This window comes from Aplysia californica, unplaced genomic scaffold (genome assembly GCF_000002075.1).
Source record: "Aplysia californica isolate F4 #8 unplaced genomic scaffold, AplCal3.0 scaffold00153, whole genome shotgun sequence".
NCBI classification, from domain to species: Eukaryota; Metazoa; Mollusca; class Gastropoda; order Aplysiida; family Aplysiidae; genus Aplysia; species Aplysia californica.
Genome location: NW_004797423.1, coordinates 765,708 through 789,911, shown reverse-complemented (window position 1 = coordinate 789,911; position 24,204 = coordinate 765,708). Strand labels below are relative to the sequence as shown.

The 24,204-nt window shown below is 38.1% G+C and overlaps 1 protein-coding gene across 1 annotated transcript; it reads left to right on the top strand.

Moving 5' to 3' along the window:
• The first annotated feature begins 3,673 nt into the window (after positions 1-3,673).
• LOC101853693 (nucleolar and coiled-body phosphoprotein 1) lies at positions 3,674-18,835 on the top strand. The gene is made up of 4 exons (XM_005097381.3): positions 3,674-3,897; positions 7,993-8,119; positions 9,401-9,499; positions 11,988-18,835. The coding sequence occupies exons 2-4, from the start codon at positions 8,013-8,015 to the stop codon at positions 15,061-15,063; spliced, it is 3,282 nt and encodes a 1,093-aa protein (XP_005097438.1). The 5' UTR covers positions 3,674-3,897; positions 7,993-8,012; the 3' UTR covers positions 15,064-18,835.
• Positions 18,836-24,204: the final 5,369 nt, after the last annotated feature.

Genomic DNA, 24,204 nt, shown 5'->3' with positions numbered 1-24,204 from the left:
ATTAAGAAACACGACATGCATATTCTGCAGAAGCTCATATTTTGTCACATTATCAAACTCAGTACATTATTATGTATATTGTTTCAAACTATAATTATTTCACAAACCTTTGTTTTGAAATCTGTGAGACTTGTCTCGAGACACTGAATTAGAATAGAGAGGTCAAAGAATCTTGCACGAGACCTTTATACAGAAAGAAAGAAACGAAGCTGTTCTTCATTTGAGTATCTGTACTGGAACTTGAGCCAGACTTCATAACTTACACCACATTAGGTGATAAAATAATGTAGCCAAATGCAAAGGCTCAACTTTTCGACCTGGACTGGAAGTAATGTTTGTGAGCTTGGACCTCATCAATATTCTACCCCAAAAAAAAGAAAGAAAGAAGGTTTCAAGTATAGAAAAGAAAAGTACCCTTAAACTGATCTAGAAATGTAAGCTTCTCAATCATTACCATTATCAGTTATTATCAGTTCAGAACATGAACACACCCCGGGGCAATTCCACTGACTGCAGTGTCTTTAGGCCATTCCCAAAGGGGGGACATTTCTCGTTCAAGCACAGCAGAATTGTAAATGAGCTGATTCATTATGTCACGCTCATAACTGTGCCTGATCTGCAACAGGGAACTGCTGCTTTTTCTTTCCTAATCCTTACTATTGTCATTTACCTCTACTTCGTTTTCTTGTGACCCGCTATTTCCGGGGTGCCTTGATATTCTAAGCAGACGTTATGCTGTTGAAGCTAGAGAGGTGAGCAGAGTAAGTCTGATTCCTGTAAGGACTTCTCTGTTGACACCCACCCCTTGGCGCTCATATGACCTTATACAATTGCGAGCGCAGTAAAAACCCTCTACTAAAAAAAAAAAGAACATAAACGGATATTCAGAACATACTTCTCTGACCTTGCGGCCAGAGACATGGTGGCTCTAACTCTCTTACACAGTTAGATCTAACCAGAGAGTTTACAGTATTACTGTAAACCCTCTCTGATCTAACAGCTCACCGAAGTCAACATAATTTATTGACTTGAGGGAAGAAGAAAGTAACCTCCCGATCGGTATGGCTTGAAGATGCTCATCAGTAAATTTGTATCTGTACTTTGATTTATTATAGTAAGCTCATAGTGGGGAAGAGATTTTCACAATCACATAATATCATCGCCGTCGTGATGAGATAGGATAGGCCTAGGTGATATCGTGTACATTTTTCGGGAGAAGGGAAAAAGATGATTTATTAAAAGAATGACTTAGACATAGAGTTATCCAATTTTCATACTGCGAAAAAAAAAAATCCACTTTTAGTTGATTGTTTGAATAAGAATTTATAACCAGCATAATATGAAACATGCTTAGCAGAATACGTTTCGTGAAAAAACAAACAAAATCTTATCATGGCGACAAATATAATGTTATCAGGCCCATTGAAACTCCTGTAACGCTCACTTAAGGTGTGGGATACCCGACATTCCCAATACGAATATTATTATTTTCTCTCAGTAGTTCTGTCTATTATGTTCTCTCAATATCGTTTTTTCACGCTGTTCTGTTCTGTTCTGTAAGAATCTATGACTGTGTGAATTCATCAATGTGTGCGAGGGTGTCGGGTAAGCTTTGTGGAATTGTCTATACCCAAGGATGTACTAGAGAGAGAGAGAGAGAGAGAGAGAGAGAGAGAGAGAGAGAGAGAGAGAGAGGGAGAGAGAGAGAGAGATAGAGAGAGACAGAGAGACAGAGAGACAGACAGAGAGACAGAGAGACAGAGAGAGACAGATACAGAGACAGAGTGAGAGAGAGAGAGAGGGCAGTGGCGGTGGGTAGTGAAGGGCTCACGGGCTTGAGCCCCTGCCCCCTCCCCACCCACCACCCCCAACTCTATCCCAAAGTAAATGAAAGTTTCTCCATTTATAAATAATGAAATAAGCCGTTGAAACCGTTGTGACCGCACGCAATGAACACAGAGTGATCAACTTGGCAGCTTGCTCGCTTGTCCAATCACTGTTGTCACCACTTACAACTATAGTAACCCAGCAGCCAATCAAATGATGAGCCCTTTTCCCACAGCCCACCCTTAATGAAACTCTTATTGTGAAAAGGTAGTAGAAGACTGGGAAAAAAATATCACTGTACCGAGGGCTCACGCTCTCCTAGCCCACTGACAATGGTGTGAACGTTTACAACACACTTTTCCCCCCACTGAAACAGATACCTATGCGCTTGTTCGTTCTTTGTTGGATGCGTTCAACTTTCTCGACTACACGGCCTAATCCAGCTCATAGAAGTACTGTAGTATTATGTATGAAGTGCTGTGTGTGCATATATAATATATAGTATATATATATATATATATATATATATATATATGTATGTGTTTGTGCCGCTGAGGTTTAACAGTTATAAATCAGGTCGAACTATTTTTGTAAGGCAACTTTTTCATCACACGAAAACTAATTAGAGCAAATTTGGAGGTGAATTTGCTTCGTCCCCACCATCAACAAGATTTTAACTAAGAACAAAGACATGGAAAACAGAGACAACTCTTCTCGTTTGAATGGTTCTCAAACTGCTGTGGTTCACCCTGAGTATAGAAAAATCATCACTGTTTAATTCTTATATTGCTTGCTATTTGGTGATAAAGAACTGGGAGCAACCTAAGCCCCTCCCAAATTTTGGTCCACCCACCGCCACTGTTTATATAGCCCATGTAAGTCAAAATACACAGGACTATCAACAAGAAGTTATTTTGTTTCGATGTGTTGAATCACCATGGGTTACGGATCCGTTAAAAAAGCCCACTAAATGTCACCAAAATTAGTCAACTAGATCTAGATCTAGATATCAATTTAGATCTACAAGTCATATGATTTTTGTAAAAAAAATAAAAATAAAAAAAAGCATCGGTAATCAATGCTCATGTTTTGATATTCCATCACTTTATGGGGTCTTCAAAAAGGCGTAGCTTATTAATAATACCTTAGCCTAGTTTACATTGACATAATATTATGACCAATTTTAATAATTAGTTGATCATGATTCTGTTGTTTTTTTCTCTCATAAAGACCGACTGTGTTAAACAAATTATGAAACTGTGCCCTGTGCTGTGAGAAAAACGGGGGAAAATTGTACACCCCACCCGAAACCGTGTTCTTACTTTGCCTTCGTGAGCTTAGACCTAAACATTAATTTTTGCTTCACTTTTAAAACCTGGTTTCGCATCCCCACGTGGTCTCAACTTTCTTACAAGTTTTGGGTTGTGACGCGCGGACCTTAGGCTTAGATTATAACCACCTTGGGCAAACAGTAACAAACGACAGTGACGGTTTAAGTTCCAGTATGACATTTGGAATCAGTTTTTTTTTTTTTACTTTTAAACATTTTGGACCAGTTTCAAGACATAGATCTAGATCTAGATCTAATTTAAAATTAAAGCTTGTAACTTAATTAATTGTAAGAGGTCTTGGCCTTTGACGCCATGCCAGTGACACGAGACAACAATTGTTTGAATAGACAACCGCGTAATTAATATTCATGTTGCGTTAAGGTCAGAGGCTTCTCTAAGTTCTCTCTCTCACAGTAATGTCAAGTTGTAGCATAAGAATTTTCAAGTTTTCAAAACGACATACTTGAATCGTCTGAGTTGACGTAATAATCAGAGCTATTTTTATGGTAAAATGATAAATTATTGTAGTCAGCACCGAGAGCATGATTTTCTGTATCTCATAAATTTGAATTTTACTGTCATTTCAAAGTTTATTTGAATCGAACGAACGGCTGATCATACGAGAAATGAGAAGCTTTTGAAAATCTGGCAGGACGCGGTTAAACTTGAACCACAGTGGGCAAGGAAGCGGTTGTTATTGTTATTGTTTACAGTTCCTATGTGACCCCCTGTACAAAGTGTAAGGCAGGAATAATCCAATTTTTTCTCCTTTATGTCTCTGTTTTATGATGGTATTGATAGCAGCATGGGTTTAGCGGTTGTTTAGTACGCAGGTGCTGAGAGACTGTCACTTGTCAGCCATGGGTTTTGATGTGGCGTCATCACCGACGTAAAGACTTCGTGGTGGCAGATCTGGGCCTAGAATCTAGAGTTCTATAGTATAGGCCTAGAGTTCTCAATTATGGCCACTTCCTGAAACACTCAAAACAGGTTGTGGTTGTAACGTTTGACCATTTATTATAATTTCAACGTAAGCCTACTTTCTCTTCTCTTTTTGTGTTGAAACTAGATCTAGATCTCTAGATTGTTGTAGACTAGATCTAGTCTAGTCTAGAATCTATCTTGTCTTAGCAGTCTCGAGACAACAGTCAACAGAACCACTTGACTACTCTATAAAATATAATAAAACGATGTCAGCTCAGTAGGCCAACTAGAATCTAGATTAGATCTATAATAGATCTAGATGACCCGGATCTGTCACTGATATGTAAGAGTTGGTGTGAAGATAAGCCTAGGCTCAGGTCTCACTAAACATTAGCCTACGTGTAGTCACCCAAACACCAGTCAGAAACCTTCTCTCAAACAGAGGCATTTCCAGTGACCAATCGAATAACATTTCAGTCACCTAACTTTCACTGACCATTCCTAGATCTAGAGTCCTAGACCTATGTGTCTGTGGAAAGTTGGGTGTGAAAACGCTGTCCATCACTCCCTTTGTTCGGCGTAAGGGGCAGTCTCACTAATATCCGGTTTTCGAGGCTTGTCCTATGCAAGCTGTGCAGATTTCCCTCTGTCCAGCTTTACCTGTCGGCGTGTTTCACAGATCGGAGCGTGCGTTTAGAGGGAGTAACTGTGCGTTTGTACGTCTAAATTATATAGTAAAAAACTCGTCAGATGACGAAAGCGTGCGTTTGAGTGCAGCGTGCTTTTGTATGGTGTGCATTTAGAATTTAGGCGGAGACTACTGTACAAAAATTGACCCCAGGGTGTTCGGATAGGGTTAAGGCTATAATGTGTAAATGTAAACCATTAAACCTTTCTTCTGTCTTGTCACATGAGAGTGGGTGTTGGGTAGTAAGGTTATGATAGAAAACGGTGTCGCACAGCATTGGGCCATATAAAATCGAAGTGCCGATCTTTATTTCTCCGAACGGTTTCCGGTTTCCGCTCTGGTTGTGATTGTTTGCCTATTTGCGAGAGTTCGGCGCCAACTTTCATTCCGTCATTCTGCGAGGTCTGGGAAGGAGCAAATCAAAGGTGGTATCTGTTCTCAGCTTCTCCTCCGGCCGTGTGCCCACTGGTTTAGCGAGGCGGGTACTGCCTGAGGCACCCGAGAGACGGAGAAATCTGACCCTCTTTTCTATTGAGTGGACGGTTATCGTCCATTAAAAAAAAAAACGGAGCAAATTTTTGGGTTTAGATATCTATTTCAATTTTCAAGAGCTAGATCTAGTCTAGAGATTTTTAGATGAGTGTAAAAACGTGAAAAAGAAAGGTTTCACAACAGAATGAAATCAAAACTAGAACAGCCCAGAAACAACCACAACAATTAACAAATAAGGGCGTGTGTCCACCTGTCCGAAGAAGATTGACCGTTTTAACCCTAAATGTGCGTAATTTGTTAAAAAAAGTACAGGATATTGCATGGAAATTATGGAACCACACACAGGGGGCCTGCCAGTGTCAGTACATGTACTTGGTTTTGGTGGAACGCTCTAACATAGCACATTTAAATCTATACAGGTATATATATTTAGAATCTAATGAAGGTAGGAACATCAAATTAAATGACGTTACACAATACCTTTTGTAGGAACATCAAATTAAATGACGTTACACTATACAACCCCCCCGCCCCCCTTTTCCCCAACAAAAAAAAATTAATAGAAAAACAACACATCAGAACAATAACAAGAAAAAAAAATACACACCAACAAAATATAACACCACAAAGAGGGAAAAATGAACGAAAAATAAAAGAGGAACAGCAATACAAATCGTATGTAACTGTAACGTATTCAACAAATTCAACGTGGTGACAAGTGAGAAAGAGACGAAGTGAAGCTAAGTGAACTTTCTTTCAAAAGTAAAGAGTTTCATTTTCTTTTCTTTTTTTTGGACTTTTTCGGGGACCAAAAAATCGAGCCACGATTGATTGGTCGCGGCCTCGACAAACGCAGATGCTAGCTCTATGTGTCGTTATCAATAACCCTCCATAGATCTAGATCTAGACAGCTCACGAGTGAACGCAAAACATTAAGTTTAAGAGCAGCACCCTTCATAGGCCACACGTCATATCTGTAGCGAAAAACTGTTTGGAACTGTAGCATTTCTTTATATAAATACGGACATTTTTTGGACCGATTGAACCATATTGTATACGAACAATCTTTGGTAGGCCTATAATATAATTATAGATCTATATTTTATTTTTATTATCCGAAATATGCGGGAAAGGGTGTGATTTCAGAGTGTTCGGAGAAATAGTGCCCAGCTTTATTTTCCCGAACGTTCGGAGAAATAGTGCCGGCCATTTAAAATGGCATGATGTGCGAATTATTTTTTATATATATATGTTTATGTGTGTGTGTGTATGTGTGTGTTTGAACATGGAGATCAGAGATCTAGTAGGCCCCCTTTGGAACAGGAAGTGATTACGCAAGAGGGATGGGTTGCATGCTTTGACCATTGTTGGTTACATCATCATCTGAAAGAACAAAGTCAGAAAAAAATGTAAGATAAAGTTGTAAGGCTCCCCTTTGCATCAAATACTTTTTTCCTTTCTCTCTCTCTGACATTGAACAAGATACCCCAGAGCAGGTATCAAGGCACATCATTCCTCCTGTAGTGTAGCTTAGTGTGTATATATATATAATATAGGGTAGAAGGCACCAGAACTCCCTTGAATCTAGTCATTTGAGGGTGGGTGGTGAGGTGTAATTGAAGATTGACAGTAGGCCTATGGCGCTGCACTGGGCCATATGGTGTGTAAATTATGGGTTGTTTTTTTGTGTGTGATTGTTTGAACATGAAGGCATGGATCGGGAAGTGATTACACAAAAGAGGAATAGTTTCTATGGTCTGACTAGTGTTGGTTACATCTTCAAGATTTTGATCCGATGTAATGTAAGAGCATTTTTTTTTAAAGATCAGATGTGAATTTAAGGCCTATCTGCAGCACTTTCTTTCTTGCTCTTGCCTTGACACTGAAGGATGAGCACTCCACAATCCACCCTTTTATCATTGTATTGATACCAGCTACTGTTTATGATGACAGTGTTTGATAATATTATATAATACTGTCACAGTTACTTCCCTTGATTTTCTTCAACTTTTCTCTTATTTCTCATGGCGGTTTACTCAAATTGTGGATTATCATCAAACATTTTGTCAGTCCTGGATGTGTTCGAGATATCTGTGTTTATCTGTGGTCCTTGTTACTAGTAGTGGTTGTGCAATATTTGTTGATTTGTTGTGGTTCCAGTGAAAATAACAAGACATTGGCATTGTAAGGGATTGGAGGAAAACATTTAGAAGATTTTAAGTTGTCCTCATAGTCGAGACAAAAACTTATGGCCAACCTACCAGACAGCGTACTTGTTAATTTGTTAGTGTATAATCGTGTGCTATGGCTCTACTGGGTGTATGCAAATCGAGATTTTTAGAAAACAGTGTCCTCTTTGAATCGGATGTCATGTACTGACATTCATTCTGATAAAAATTTGATTTCCCTTTCCTGGAACTGTAATAGTTCTGTACTAGTTTGAATTGGTCCATGTCACATGCTTTATACACAATGTGAATCGTGAAATGTAGATCAAAGACATGCTAAGTAGTTTGTTTAGTTCATACGAGAAAAGAGGTGTTTCAAGAAGGTTTGTATACAAATAAGATTGACAGTTGACAAGATCAGATATAAGTTCACAAGGAAGCTTACAGAGAAAAGTTTCTCTAATGCTATTTCAACTCTGATGAACTTTATAAAGTTAACTTTTAGACTCCTTTTTTCATGTACTTATTATGCTAAAGATTTCTTTGAATATTTTTTCTGCACAGAGCAAACAAGAAGGCATCATGTCGAGGAGACAAAGTAAGACAGTAAGCACCATCACAACTACCAGTTTTTACAGTAGCAGCAGCAGTGTTCAAGTAACCCCAGGATCTGCCTCAAGTCGTAGCAGGTTGGAAATGTGTTTTAAAAATTGTATCTTTATTGTAAGGCTAAGCCTGTATGTGAAGTTAGTTCTGTTTGAGTTTTCGTTCTTCATTCAACAGCTCAGTGTAAAATAAAGTTAATGATAGATTAACTGCCTTGACACTTGAAGGAATTAGATCTTTACTGGCACTGCTTTTTTAAAAAAACTTTAAAAATTGCTAATTTTTGTCTAGTATTCATTCTAATTCTAATAAGATTCTGAAACTGAAACTTGAAAGAATGTTCCTTTTGACCGTTTGAGCCCAAAGGAGCCTGTACATCTGAGCTCTTGTGGGTCGATTGTTAGGTATATATATATAGGCCTACCGGGTGTCTTAAGAGGAGTGCACCATCCTGAAAAACTTCAGTGTACTCAGAAATTGGCATAGTTTATTTTTTATGCTTTCACTACTTTCAGATTGAATGATGGCTGAAAAAATTATTTACAGAAGATGGAGTTCAGCTTGTTTTTTTTGTTATTGTTAAGGAAGGCCAGGTGTGTCACACCGCTCTGTAGCTGAACTGTTGTTGCTGAGGGAACTCAGTTCACGCATTTATTATTTATAGTATAACACAGATAGGTAGAACTCAGGAGACCCGAAATCACACATCCGTTGAACTGTGCCTGCGGTCCCGTCCGTTTTTTTAATTTGAAACATTTTTTTTTTTGGTAAGATATCCCTCGAACTACGGATTCCTCGAACTAAAGAAGCTGGTCCAGACGAACTCAAGCTATCCATATTGTACTGTGTATAGTCTATCTGAAATGTCTGACGAATTGATTATTATAAGGTTGGAATTGCCAAATTATGAAGAAATAAGGCTTTATTCAATTTCTTTCAAAGATTCAGTCTAAAACAGATACAGAACAGAGAAATCTATTGCAGTAACAACTTTACGAAGAGATTGCTGCAAACATTTTTGGTACAATTGCTTAATCTTTTTACAAGATGATGACAGCCATACAGTTCATAGCATTTTCACACAACACCATCAAACTATTTGATAAAAACCAGGGTGATGTGCAACTTTTGGGACACCTTGTATATATGCCTTCATGCTTTCAGGAGTTACTTTATTGCTCACAAGGGTTAAAGGTAGTTACACTCAGGTGTGAACTTAGGTTCATGGAGCTCAGCTGTGGTCCTTTGAAACACCGGGGAAGTTAATCGTGGAGGATGTTGTAACATTGATTGTGTTTGGAAATTTTTTATTTATTATATTGAATTGACATTTTACCTTTGTTTTACTTTCTATTTTTTCTAAGGTTGACCTTGGACTCTTCTGGTGACAGTCCTCACTGGATTTCAGGACATGAGTCTCTTTTCAGCACGCCTAAATCTTTGTCACCCTTAAAAACTCGTCGGTAAGCTGAGCAGCTAAATCAGCTAAATGTGCTATTTTCTTTCTTCACCCATCAAGTTAAACTTAACTTTTGGTTGATTTACTGTACCTTTAAAAGTCTTTTATTTAACACTTGCAGTACCGAAGGCTCATATAGTGAAAGATCCTCAAATATCACACCAGTTTAGAACGCCAAAGTCATGTAGAATTTTTTCAAAGGTAAAAAAAACCTTCGCAGCCCATGAAACATGCTTTAAAATTCACAGAGGTCATCAACCATTCAGCTATCATATAGAGTGACTTCCTTTGGTATTTACTTCAGTCCGATAGCACTGTTTATTTTTTAATTATGTTTAGTGTGCCTGGTCAAGTCGGCAGTTAAAGTCTCCAGCGGTAATGATTAAATTGTAATGAGTGCATACTACGGCCTGGCGACTGAAGTCGCTATGGGTACTAAAAGTGTTAAAGGGTATCAGTGCAAAAATTGACTACTCAGTGTTAGACTCCTCCATAAGTCATTTTTAAAAGTGGCGCTTGATGGAATCTTACACCGACTGTTGAAATAGAGTGTACTTTTTCAACCCGATTGTTTCCCATATGTAGCAAGTCCGCACCTACCTACATTGTGACAGTTGCATACATTGGTCTGAGAGATAAACAGGCCTCGGTTTGATGTCTGTCAAATATTTGATAAAGTATTTATTTGTTGGAGAAACAAGAAGAAATGCTTTATTCTTAGAGTAGAGAGTCATTTGATTTCAATATTGATGAGATTAGCATTTTCCAAAACTTCTGTTTTTGAGTTTTTTGAAAAGGAACTTGAGCTTGGGGCAGATAGTTAATGAGCTTTGGAAATGATTTTTACATCACCCATAATTTTCGCCTGGTAGTTATAGCTTTATAGCTTTAGATAAACTGAAGATCAAAAGGAGGGATTGAGTGAGTTTGTTGTATGAGAGAGAAAAAAAGCAACAACAGCTCTTATGGAAACAATTGTGAAAAATACACCAGTTAAACTTTTGATTTTCTGTTGTACTAGCCTGTATTTCAAATCTTTTGTTGTGTTTGTGAAAAGGGGATATAATCATACTTTTGTAGCTCAAGTAGAATGTTAGAATACTGTTTGGAAATACCTGCTGAAAATCCCGGGACTATGGGACTTGACATGAGATTACTGTCCTTTCCATTTTTAAAAATGAATTCTGCATCTGAAAATGTGACATGGAATAATTTGGTACAAAAATGTGAGCTTGTTGGCTAATTTTTTTTAAAGGGAGCAAAACTGAATTAGTTTTTTTATTTATTACAACAGAGTGTGAGACTTTACTTCTATAAACTGCCATGAAGACACTATCAATCTAAATTATATTTTATACAGTATTTGCCGACATTCTTGTTTGCTTGCTTTGCCGTAAATTCTTCTCAGAGCTGTTAGAAAATGTCTGCTGTTCATCATGTAGTCACTGTGCTAACACACTGCTCTGGATCAGTCTTTTAAAGCATCACTATACTGTATAACAGGTATAGGTCAAACACAGAAGACTTGAAATCGCGCATCCGTCGAACTGTGCATGCGGTCCCGTTTTTTCTTCTTCTTTATCTTTGTAAGATATCCCTCGAACTGTAGATCCCTTGAACTACCGAGGCCGGTCCTGATGATTTTGAGATATCCGTGTTATATTCTGTATTTCTCTTTTATCTCCCCTACAAAGGCTGAAGTCTTGGTAACTTACTGTATCGAGATGTTTGTTATTTATGCTTTTTATACTGGTCTGTTGAACTGAACTGAAATGTGGAAAGACATATGTGTCATGATGTGGTGGAGTCAGGCGCTTGTCAATTTTTGGGCATGTGGAGTTATTGATATGATCTGAAGGCTTATTCATTTGCCTTGCTTTCAATGAAAAAAAATCCATCTAGCTTGAATATGAGTAGAAGTTGAGATATTTGCGATTGAAGAAGGTGAAGTCGCCTGGTTTCAGTGGTTAATAAATTAATGAGAAAATTGCGGCCAAAGTTTGGTAACTTCAATAGCTTAAGAGTTCTTGACAACTGAAAATTACATACTATGTGCCTTTAAAGAAGGTTTTTCAGTAAAATTCATATGGAAATGTGTTTTCATTATAAGAGCATAAAAAGTGTTGAGTCAAAAAACAAAATTTCAATAAAAATTGCCAAACTGATGGAAAAATGCCATTTTCTTCGATCTCATTATTTTGACGAGCGCCTGATTTCACCATGATGCCTCACATATTGTAATGTCAAGAAGCTAGTCCAGGGTCCTGAAAAATGGGAAGTGTTTGTCAGTGGCCTCTATCCTGGTTCAGGGTGAGATAAACCTTGATGATGTAATTGTACTGGTACTGAGCATGGACAAATTATCCCTTTTATTCTCGCTTCTGACTCAATGCTTTTCATAATTTGATAGTATTTAGGATAATTGTCAATTGTCATACAACTTTTAGAATGCTGAATTTAAGAATGTCTTTTGGATTTCTAAATTTCTGCAGGAAGACAACAGTTGTGCACACGGAAATTGGGTTTAGCGGAAAAGGAACACCTTCCAAGAATTCCAGTCAAAGAAAAGTTGGCGCTGATGAATTCAAGGTTCCAAGTCTGATGTTCAGCTCACCACCAGGTGTGAAGACCAGGAGCCGAAGATCTTCTATTTATGTATCAACAAAGCAAGCTTCAAAACAAGGGACTGGTGAGTCCTCTCGCCGACACTCCACCCAACCCCAGACTGCCAAGGTACAAAAGCAGACAGCTGCAGTGAAAAGAGCAGGAAAAAAATCAAATGCCAAAACCAGCACTACCAAAATAACGGCGGAAAAAGTTCTTTTGGTTGATAATGATAAGTTTGATCCGGAAGTGAGTTTTAATATGAAGAGTTTGGCTTTGTCACCGAATGTTAAGGAAAACAGCTCACCCCCCAAGAAAGGAAAATCTTCAAAAGCAAAGAGTGGTAGTGGTACTGAAATTGTAAAATCCGTTACGTCGAAGACATTGCTTAAGAAACAGAAGGCTTCCTCGTCTCCAAAGGTAAAGAAAATAACTAGTCGTAGTTCAGCAAATAATGTTAAAGTGAAAGGAACAAATGTAGCGTCTCGCAAAGTGACAAAGTCATCGTCTAGAAGTGCGAAGAAGGTTGTAGATGAAGAAATGGAAGTCATTTCAGATCAAGATGCAGGTGTTGATGGTTTCGATGGAAGCCTTGAATCAGAAGGTTTCACTTCTCTGAAAGCCAAAACAAATTCCCCAGGACGAAAGGGAAAAGCCAAAGCTTCAAAGTCTCCACGGGGAAAGAGTCCCAAGGTTTCACCTTTAAAAAATAGAAAGCAAAGTCCCTCACCTCCGAGAAAGGTTAGAAACAGTAGCCGCAGGCTCCCAGAAACATCAGAGACATTTGAGAGTTTGACCGAAGTAACTACTGAAACTTTGAGCACACCGCAACGAAGTGCTAAAAGAGCTGTTTCTCAGAAATCTACTAAGAAGTCTAGAGCTGGCAGCAAAAGTCCCTCTAAAAGTCTAGGCTCCTCTTCTCCTGCCAAGGCCAAAGCAACGAGAGGCAAAAGAGTTACATCTGCAAGTGCTTCAAAGTTGGAGTCACTTGATACTGAAGTACAGGCTGAAGATGAATCTTTGCTTACTCCAGTGCGTGGAACATCTAAGAAGACAGGAATAAAATCATCTTCTTCGAAAAGTCGCAAATCAAAAGGAAATACTCCTGAAATTGGAATTTCAGTGAGTAGCGCTTCAACCTCAAGTTCTGTAGAAACTCAGATATCTGCATCAGCATCTAAAAGACAAAGGTCAAGGAGCAAAACGCCTCTCTCAAAAAGTTCTAGGAAAAGTGCGAAGAAGGAGGCTCAGGCTTCATCTGGTGGCCCTGTCTCTAAAAGCAGAAGACTGAGTGGCAAAACTCCGCAGTCAAAAAGTCCAAGAAAGAGTGCAGAAAAAGAACTAGCATCAAGTCCCAAGGGCAAAGTGTTGAGGAATAAAACTCCTAAAGGAAAAAGTCCTGTAGTAGTTCTCTCCTATGAGATCACAGAAAGTCCAGACAAAAGTCTGCCACGTGATGGAGCTGAAAAGTTTATTTCTCCAGGGAAGAACAAGCCAAAGTCTTCCTCCAAATCAAAAGAAGTCAGTGTGACCCCTAAGCGGAAGAGCACTGCGGTATCTGTGTCATCGAGCAGAAAGTCACAGACTTCCACAAGTAAAAGAGCTTCAAAATCTCCAAGAAAATCTCCACAGCGCTCTGCCAGAGCAGGTGCAACTCCAAGGACCCAGAAGCAGCTGTCCGGCTCGAGAACATTGAACATCACTTTAGAAACTACTGGGGATGAGATCATTTCTGGAATGAGTAAAAACAAACAGAACACTTCGCCAAGAATTCGTAAAACACCTAAAAGTAATGCTGCAGATGTACGTGTATCTCTTGAGGTCAGCAAACAGAGGTCAGCCTCCAAAAGCGCGAAGTCCCCAGTTGGTACTCCGCCCAAGAGCACCCAAAGAATCACCGTGTCACAACATTCACATTCAAAGGTTTCCAGTTTATCAAACAGTAGTGGTAGACAATCACTGAGACTAAACGAGTCTCCGGGAAAGACGAGAGATGCTGCCACTCCTCTAGTGATAAGTGAGCGTTACAGATATCCTCAGATATCCCTTTCGCAAGTTAACACAGAGAAGTCTTCTTTGTTGAAGAGCTCCACGCCTTATGTCTACAGCCATGTGGACAGTGACCTGAGGCTGCCCGTGGATGCCCCTCTCAGTAGTGTCAAACGTGTGGCCGGCAGTGTGGAGACTGTAAACAGCACTGTAGATGAGAGTTCGGTGGGGGGATTATTTTCTCCTTTGAGCCGTGCAGGGATTTCATCTAGTCTCCGAAGAACAGTACTGAGAACTGTGCCAGCGTTGGATAGATTTGCCGTCCAAGGGAGCGAATACTCTGCATCGAAGCAGACAGCAACGTCGGGAGGAATTGAATACAGTAGTGAGATTACTGGCAGTGGAAGAAAACGAACAACTTTGGCAGAAATTGACACATTACCTCTGAAAAGAAGCAGACTTGTAGATGAAGAAAAGGAGATTGATAAAGTAATTGGAGCCATGTTCAGCCATCAAACGCCATCACTGGTTGAATCTTCCTCCTCTGAAGTAGTGACCGAATCTCACACTAGAAATATCTTGTACGCAGAACCTGAAGGGAAAGAGACTGTCCAGGCACGATCCTATTCCATCATGCAATCCGGGAAGGCTCTATCTGGGTCATATCATAATGGCAATGGTTTTGAGGCTATTGATGGTAAATTAGATAATGAGGAAAATGAAGATGATGAGGAGGAGGAGGAGGAAGAAGAGGAGAATGGATATGTGTCATATCAGACCCAATCCCGTAATCTTCGGCTGTCCAAGAAAACTGAAAAGAATGAGGAAGAAGAAGAAGAAGAAGATGAGGAAGAAGAAGATGAGGAAGACGAAGAAAATCAAGAAAGCAAATATCATGCTGAGAGTTTTGAATCAAACGATGCTGATATGACTCTTGTTCACAGCAGTCAGTCTCAAAGGTGCACAATTCTTTAGACCGTTGACTTTATATTGTGGTACATATAGTTTATGTGTGTAGATATTTAATTTGAATTCAGGAATTAGATCAGTCTTACAAGCCCATTATCACTGTTATACTTCAAATATATGCACCGGTATGTATAAGAGTAGGCCCTATTACTCATTTGATATAAGACTGAAGGTGACCTCTTGACTTCATTTATTTGGACTTACCAAGTTACATTTTAAGGATACCACTACTTCATGGATGCTTTTGTGGTAATTGATATGTTTTTATTACATTAAATCAAAAGAATGTCATTGAGGCCAGAGTATAACTTTATTTGTTGAAACTTTCCCATCATATCCCACGATACATTGTTTTAAAAAACAGGGATGTCTCTATTTTGTTCTGCTAGGACATGGTAATGAATTCCCTTTCAGTTGTAAAAAATCAGTCTGATGATGCATGTTGCTGTGTTGAATTCTGTACAGGAGGTATACGGTCTATTTGCTATTGTTCCTTCGGGTCCTGTTATATGCAGTGGAAAGATTTGGCCCTGTAATTACAGTGGAGTCTGTATAAATCGAACATGATTCAGTTAATACAAAAATATGGCTAAACCAAGTAAATCGGGTGGTCCTGCAGTAGATTTTAGTTTAAGGGGACTCCACTTTTTTAGTAAAAGTATGTGTGGCTTTATTAAAGTCATGATTGTTTTTTGATATTTTATCTACCAGCATTCTAAAAGTATAAACTGAACTAAAAACAGCTATTAGCTGATTGTTACATTACTTCTATGCAACCTTGTTGTATGGTCACTTTGAAAGATCCATTTAATTTTTTAATGAGTTTGAAAGGTAAAGATAGCTGTTGTGATATATGCACTTCCTCATTCTTTTACACTTTTCTTATGAAAGCACATGTATATATCTGTTGCTTTCATCCAAGGGACAAAAAAAGTGAATATTTTTTGTAATGTTATGGAAACCTGATTTGTCCAAGACAAGCTTAGATTCTGAGTCTGAAGAGTGAAAAAATTTAGGATTTTGTTCTATCATAATTATGAAGAGCTGAAAGATACATATGCTTTTTGGAAATGGAAAGAGTATTATGGCTTTGTGACACAAAAGTGTCACCACTCATTATTATCCTCTGATATAATCTTGCCTAATGAACTGAACCCGCTTGTGGTACATACTTATTCTTGTTGTAGCTTTTATTAGCATACTCATTTTTCTCTTGTTGCAATCTGGATTGTTGAGATATTGTTAAAACTTTTATAAAATCTTTGTTTTCATTTTTAAAAGTAATGTAAATGCAGCAAGAGAGACCTTGTACTGTACATAATGACCTCAAACAGAGACATTGTCATTTTCACAATTTTCATTTTTCTCTCTTCTACTTACTGCCAGGAGATAGAAAATTTGCACAAATTTTTTGTGTGCAATTTTATTTTTGAAAGATGAACAAATTTGTGAGGCATCGTGGTGAAATCAGGCGTTTGTCAAAATAATTAAATCCGAGAAATTGGCATTTTTTGAAAATGTTCACTAAAGTGTCTACAGGAGGGTCTATACTGTTGAATACCCATGCAGGCCTATCACTGAAAAACAATAAGTTGTCTGAAAACATGTCCATGGTTTACTAAAAAGAAAAAAGGTTGCTTTTGAGTTGCTTTTTGCAAAACATTTTATACAGGTAAAAATATGTTTCTAATGTCGGAAACACTTTGGGTTTTTTCTTGTTACAAAATCATAAAACTTACAGTTTTCATTCAAACTTATTCAAACTACATAATATATGAACTGCCAGTACTCACATAAAGTTCAACTCAATCTAAGAAGTTTGTTTAGTTGATGAAAAGAGAAATATTGCAATGTATGAAATGTAAAAATATACAGTACACCGATCATCAATTGATTCTAAAAATGAAAAATATCCTCCTGATGTTCTTTCAATTCACCCCAGAACACTATTGCTTGCAATGAAGACTAAAGCAGTAATTCTAAATATGCAAAAGTATGAGGACTAAAGAAGGAAAAAGGGTAATAGATTTTGATTAGAAATATGACAGATTTTAAAAAATGAGAGTCGAGTACACAGAATAATAATTTTTTAAAAATCTCTTCCCTCTTATTTTTCCAACTTACCAGTACAAATTCTTGGTCATCATTTGAACTGTGTCTTGCAAGTATCCAATTATTGTATATCCAGAAATAGAGAACAAAAATTTTTCGCAGATCTAAAAATGAAGAGATAATCCACACATATTGAATTAAAATACAACTACTAGCTAACCAAGTTAGTTTCAATAATTGTTGTTCACAAGAAACTTATTTCTATCTCAGTTTCTTGTGCTATGCCTTGAAACAATCTCCTTTGCACAGATGAGGTCGTCCTGGGCACACACTACGAACATTGCGGGTATGTTTCCTCTTGTCGGGTCTGCTGCAGACCTGACAGTTACGGTCTTTGTCCAGTGACTGCTGGAAATGGCTCTGGGGTGCTAATCTCACGATAGGGTTGTCAGTGACTTCACCGTCAGCAGCATTGAAACGTCCCGTGAAATTCTCTCCAGTGCTGAGGCTGCATGTGCCAGCTCTGAGACCTGTTTATTTTTGGATGATCTGAAACTGATCGTCAGAGGCTGAATCTCGTGGTTCCCAATTGGCTGGGTGAAGTCTGCATGGCAGTAAATAATTTTTGCATTCATATGTGCAATCTCCAAAGGAAAATAGAACATTTTTTTCCGCCACTTGTGACTTTAACGGTTGTGCACACAATAATATCTGACCATCTGGTCCGCACGGTCACATCCATTCAATAATTCATGGTACTATTGTACTTGTCGATGCAACATGGCTTGTCAACCTGAGTACCACCCCTTGTTTTCACAGAGGTGGTCTCCACAGTGTCTGCGCTGGTGACAACAGCCACAAACTTTTTCGCACTCTTGTCTCTGAATGAAACAAGGAGACATTGCCCAGTGGAATTATCCACAAACCACTTACTCTCCCCCTTCTCGAGCCGAATAGTCTTCAGCTGCTGGGGTAGGTTTCTTCGTCGGATGTCGACTGTTTCAGTGTGAAGTGGTGGGACTTAGACGAAAGAAACTGCAGAAGCGGATAGGACATGTAGAATCTGTCTGCAAAGATGTGATGCCCTTTCTCTAGGGGCGGGATAAGTGTTTGAAACACCTTTTCTGCCATGCTGCCATCCTGGTCAACATCAGGGTGGTATCCAGTCTCTGCGCCATAATATGTGAACATATTCACAACATAGCCGGTAGCACTGTCGCAGAGGCTGAAGGTCTTTATGTGGTATTTCGAAAGTTTGCTGGCATTGTACCTCTTGTACTTCCAGTTCCCCTTGAATTCAACCACCATCTCGTCTATGGAGACATCTTTTGCTAAAAGATATTTTAAAAAATGTAAGACAGAGAAATAAAAATTTCATAAGAGTGGAGGAAGAGCTTTCATGAATTTTTTTGCAAATTTTAGAAATAAGAAATGGGTGATGCATATGATTCCTTTTCTTCAAGGACTAATATTTTAAGGAATCACAAAATAAATGCTTACATTCTTTATTCTTCATATTTCTCTTGGGAATGATATTGGTAATAAACAGAAATGAGATCAAGTAACCGGTCTATCACTCACACTACGACAAACAGCTAGCACACGCACACATACTAATAAGACAGATAGTTGGGCCTGCATATTAGCCAATAATCAGTTCTACACATTTGGACAAACAGAGGCACGCACAAAGTAATAATGCCTATAGTTAGGCCTACAGAGAAAAGAATTACAAAATCCAAAAACAAAATAAACATAAATAATGTTGATGATGGATAATAATAGAAAAACAAAGAAAATGAAAGGTGAGACAAGACTTATCTGGATAAAATGCTTCTTGTGAGTTTAGCATTATGCTTTAGAGAAATGGTTCGATTTTCGCTTTCGTCTCGGCATTTGCAGCAGCTGCATGCGGGAATGAGTGGTAAATGGCTTCGAAATGATTCCTAGGTATCTTCTGGCCATACCAAGGGGTGTGCATGTGGGGCACGCTGTCACTCCAAAAGTCTTTGACACTTGGTTTCGGGCTGAGTCCCGTGGCAATAAGAATTGCGAGGAAACGCAGAAACTGGTTTGTCAACGTGCTCAAAATGTTTGTATGATCGGTATCTTCGAGCAGGGGTGTTTTTAGCTATTCTGTCGTCAGCATAAACATTCAATGTTCTTATCAAGCTCCCTATGAGCTGCGATGTGAAAATTGCAAACAAGCAGTCAAGAGCTGAAGGGTCACTGGTGTCGGGGTTCAGATTGTTGTGGTTTAGGCCAGTTGCATTCTTTCTTACAAGTACAAGTCTATAGAGTTTGAAGTGGATTCCCCACGTCTTGCCTCTCTCCACTGCTGTTAAACTGATCAGTGGGGTTAGCTGTTCTATCAATAGATCTAGGCCTACCAGCAGCAGTTGTCTAAACCTCTATCCTTGCCATGCCCTCTTGTTGCTGTAGGTGGAGGTCTGTAGGACTCTGGTCTGTGATGTGACAGGGCTGACAGGGTCCTCGTCGCTACTACTAGCGTAGTTGTCAGCTCTGGATTCTTGTCCTAATTCTAGATCTGAATCGAAGCTAAGTGCAGAAGCTTCCTCACCAGTGTCCAACCAATCGTTAATTTGTTCCACGGCACGAACAGCAGTTATTCCCTTTGGAGGGCGTATCCCTGACGGCCCAGCCTCCATTTTGCTATGGCAGTCGTTCGAACGATGTTTACAATTCGAAGAGGACAGAAAAAAATCCCTGAAATGACTGAAAATCGTCTGTCACAGCTAGTATTAGATTCAAATCCGCTAACAGGAAATCTATTCTGTTATTTCGGAAACATAGATTGGCCGAGAATTTCGTGGCATTTGATTACTTGATTGGAAAAGATAGCGAGTTACTCAAGCTGTATTTTGAGGGTTTCGGTCCAGCGGGGCCACGTCTGCGAGCTGGTGGTGGTAGGAAAAGTGTTAAGCTATGGAAGTCGCCAAGCTTTGTCGGCCATTTTCTCGCTAATTTTACCTCCAAAACCTGGCAACCCCGTCTCCTTCAATCGCAAATATCTCGACTTCTATTCAAGGTAAATGAATATTTTTTCCATCGAAAGCAAGGCAAATGAATAAGCTTTCAGATGATACTAATAACTCCACATGACAAAAAGTGATAAGCGCCTGATTCCACCGCGTCGTGACACATTTATTATTTAATTTTGTCCAATGAAATTGTCAGACACTTGTTTTTAAACAGTTTGTTAATTTTGTTGCTGCAGCTTCTCAAAGGAATTCTTTTTATCTTTTCAAGGACAGGGTCTATTTTAGTTACCATTCTTTTATCTGTAATTTTCATGCATTAGCAATACCAGATTGACTTTTTTCCCCCCCATATTTCCCTCTGAACGCAATGGCAGCTTTGTATAGCATAGTTTCAGCACGTTTCCTTATACCTAGCAGCACTGGGTCTTTTTGGGCCATTGAACTTGCTGATGTATTGTAATCTTGTAATCTTTTCTTGCATGGATTGTATGAAATCTCTCTTTTGCAAATGTTTGAATTCCTAAATGACTGGTAGGCTACATGTGTTACTCTTTTGATTTCATTTACATTTTGTTTTATTTTGGTCAGTGCACCACATTTGTATATATTTCAAACCTCAGTGTTTGTTCTTGAAGGCGTGTTGATGATTGTGATTATCCCTGATACTAAGACAGGACCACAAACAATGCTTCTCTTTTTTAAACAAACATACATTTTAGGCCTTATGAGATTGCTAAGCTCTTGGACTGCTGTTTCTTTTCTGATTAGTGATGTCACAATTGTTGTGCTCTTGTGATAGAGATATAATGGATCTCAGCTCTTTATATGACAAAATTTCTCCTTTGATTTTGTCAAAGATGTTGTCCTTCCCTCAGATTATTTTTTATTTTAAAAAGTTAAGATCTTAATCTAGCCCTTTTCCAAATTGTATATAGTAAATCTAGCCGTTCGAAATTTGTTGTTTTTAATTGATTATTCGTTGTTATTATCATATTGTGAGATATCATATTGTGGATTTTCTCGTGGCCTTTTTTTGTGGCTGCCTTTCACTACTTTCAGTCAGAAAAGTAAGTTTTGTAAGTCTACTAATTATACTAAATCTTCGCAGAACTTGTGTGGTGTCTGAGCAGCTCTCGGTTCAGCTTTCTTGGTGTTGGACTTTTTAAAGTGCCTTATAATTTGAAAATTGAATACTGCTGACCTTTCCTAGCCATTATTTCTCTATTCATTTATGTTATTGTTATTTTCTTTTTTAAAAACTCATAATAATAGTACATTAATAGCAAAATCTGTGCTGGATTCTTTTCTTTGATGAAAAACAAAATTGCCAGTTTAATTTGATGGATGTGAATTTGGGTCTGTTATCCTATCCCTGAAATTGTATTGTGACAAAGATGATGAAAGTCTTTGTATTGTTTTCTTCAAAACAAGGATGAAAGATCCCATTGTTACATTTTATTTCGAACATCCACCTTAAATTCAGCACCAACATAGCTGTGGAACAAAGTAATCTTCAGCTGTTTTGTAGTGTAGTCAAATTCTTTAATTTTCATTTGTCATGCTTTAATTTAATTTTTTGAAATGTACTGCTGATCACAGTCACAAGCAGATGTTTTATAAATTGAAGCTGTGACACTCTGTATGATAATGTTCTCCTTCTTTTGGCCATAACCTCTGCAAGCTGTTGTCTTTTTATTATGATCAAACTTTTGCAATGTTGTTTGTGTTGAGTACCATGCATTTTTCTCTGAGCTAGCATTTTTGTGCCTCAGTTTATTGCACATAGATATATTCTAAACCTGCCGTGTTCTTATTTATATCACATTAATGCATATTATTTTGCACCTTGGTAAAATTTTGTTTGTTAGAACATAGCATACTCTTGTATGTTGGTATTGTTAGTACTTCGTAAACATTTTGAGGACGAGAATGTTCAAAGCCCAGTGAGATGCTTTTTAGAGTAAAAAATTTGAAGTTAAGAGTGTTTCTCTATTGTCAGGCGAGATATATTTGTCTCTAACTTTTGTCTCTTTCTGCTGTGTATTTTACACTCTTTGTGTCTTAATTTGATAAAAGTACCATTCAAAATCTCTCATGTTAGAGTGGTGAAGGTAATTTTTTCATTCAAGTTGAGAACTCACCTTAGATTTCTTTTTAGTGTGGAGAAAACATGGTGTCATTGTGTATTTTGTGACATGCAGACTGTCATTTGTATATGTAGTCTTTTTTTGTGGTAAAACAGAATTTGGTTGCTTATATTCACAAAGGCAGCTGTGGGAAAATTTAACACTATTATTGTTATTATTATTATTATTAGTTTAATTATTATAATGAACATCATTAGGGCTACGTTGTGCTTGTTTGTATAGTATAAGTGTGTAAATTTGTCTGCGATCAAGATCAAGGGTAGATGTATGATATCACGAGTAAGTTTTTCAAGAATGATAACTCCTGTCTTTTCTGAAGGAAACTCTGCGGAGTTGTTGGTGGATCAGTTTCACAAACAGAGTTGTGACAGATATAGATATATATATATATATATATATACATATGTGACCAAGTGAGCCATGGGGTAACTGCTGAAATCTCCTCCCAGTTCAACTTTGATCCCCTATAGCTATTTCTCATTCAAAGCTTAAAATCTAATAAAAAGCCTTACTTCCTTCAACACTGCCACCCACATACCATCTCTCTTTTTTGCTTTACTTTTATTATAATTTTTGCCCCCCATGCTGCTTTTGTATGTTTGCTTGAAGATGACTTTGATGCTAGTACTAGTAGTAAGATACAAAGAAGGTAGCATTAGGAAGTACAATAGTGTTATTTTCCCTGTGAACCGATAGGACTAGGGCTTTCAGTTTTATTTAAATATTTGCATACTCTGGCACTATCTCATACTCTTCTCGCAGTCCTCATAAGATTATATTTATACAGTTCCTTTTAGAAAAATGCTGCCCTTAGTTTGGCCTGAGTTACTCATTGTTATGGTTTTCTAGCCCTAATTGCAATGTGTTATGTGAGTAATGCTAAGGCTGAGAGTCAAACTGTTAGTGTTAGTCAGTCTTTTTCTTAGTGGAATATGATCTCATTATATCGTCTTATCATACACAACAGTTATTATAGTTATGAACACTCTTTAGCGAACCCTAATATATATATAATACCCTGTTCACAAGTGAAACCTTCGATTTTACAAGAGGTTCAACCTGTTCATTGAATAATTGTCCTTAAGACTGAACAGTAGGCCTACTTACTTTTACTGTGAGCTATATGTGTCTATAATATTGACACTCCATCTATGTAATAATAACTCATGTATCGAGTAATGTTCATTACTTACATTCTAGAACTACTACTACTACTACGTGTTTTAGTATTGAGGTTACGGGTAGACAGTGTCGTCAGTAGCTGCCCACAACGGCACTCTCCACACTCTTTTAACCCCATGCTATGTGCCTTATAAATTATAGTTTGGTGCAAGTAGTGTTGCATTGTAATCCTGTCACTGGTTGTTTAAGACCGTTTCCTCTCTTTTAAATAAACAAAAAATGTATCACAAACGAAGGCCTTGAAAATTGAGTCTTTGTGTGTCTGAAATGAGTGATTGAGTAATACTGTTTGTTAATGTTTTTTGATGTGCAAGTAATTTCAAGGGGGGGATGGTCCTACTCCTTTCTTTTCCTTTGTTGTTTTTTTTCAGTTTTTCCTGCTTTCCACCAAACGCCAAATGACTGATATTATGTCAGTTTGTTCCTCTTGTCTCAAACAAATAATAACAAACACCATTTGTAGGGTTTGATGGGTGCTCTGATGTGGTTTGCTCCTTCTTTCCTGTCAACCATCTATCGTCCTTATCTCTGCTCCTTTTTGGTTTGTTACTCTCTTGTAACTAATCTTTGACCATAATATTGTGTTGCAAGTGCCGTAAATTTGTTACTAGATCTAGTATCAAACATAATTTCAATGAGCTATTTCCTTCCAGATTCGAGTCTCCCTTTGTTACTTGAAAGGCTGATTATGATGAGACTATGAGTGCTAGTGGTTGAGCAGTCAGGCTCTTCGATGTTGCTTGCAGGAGATCTGAGTTCGATTC

Coding starts and splice junctions, on each gene's coding strand:
- LOC101853693 (XM_005097381.3), top strand. CDS start 8,013: ATGTCGAGGAGACAAAGTAAGACAGTAAGCACCATCACAACTACCAGT. Junction 8,120..9,400: donor TCTGCCTCAAGTCGTAGCAG/GTTGGAAATGTG, acceptor ATTTTTTCTAAG/GTTGACCTTGGACTCTTCTG. Junction 9,500..11,987: donor TCACCCTTAAAAACTCGTCG/GTAAGCTGAGCA, acceptor AAATTTCTGCAG/GAAGACAACAGTTGTGCACA.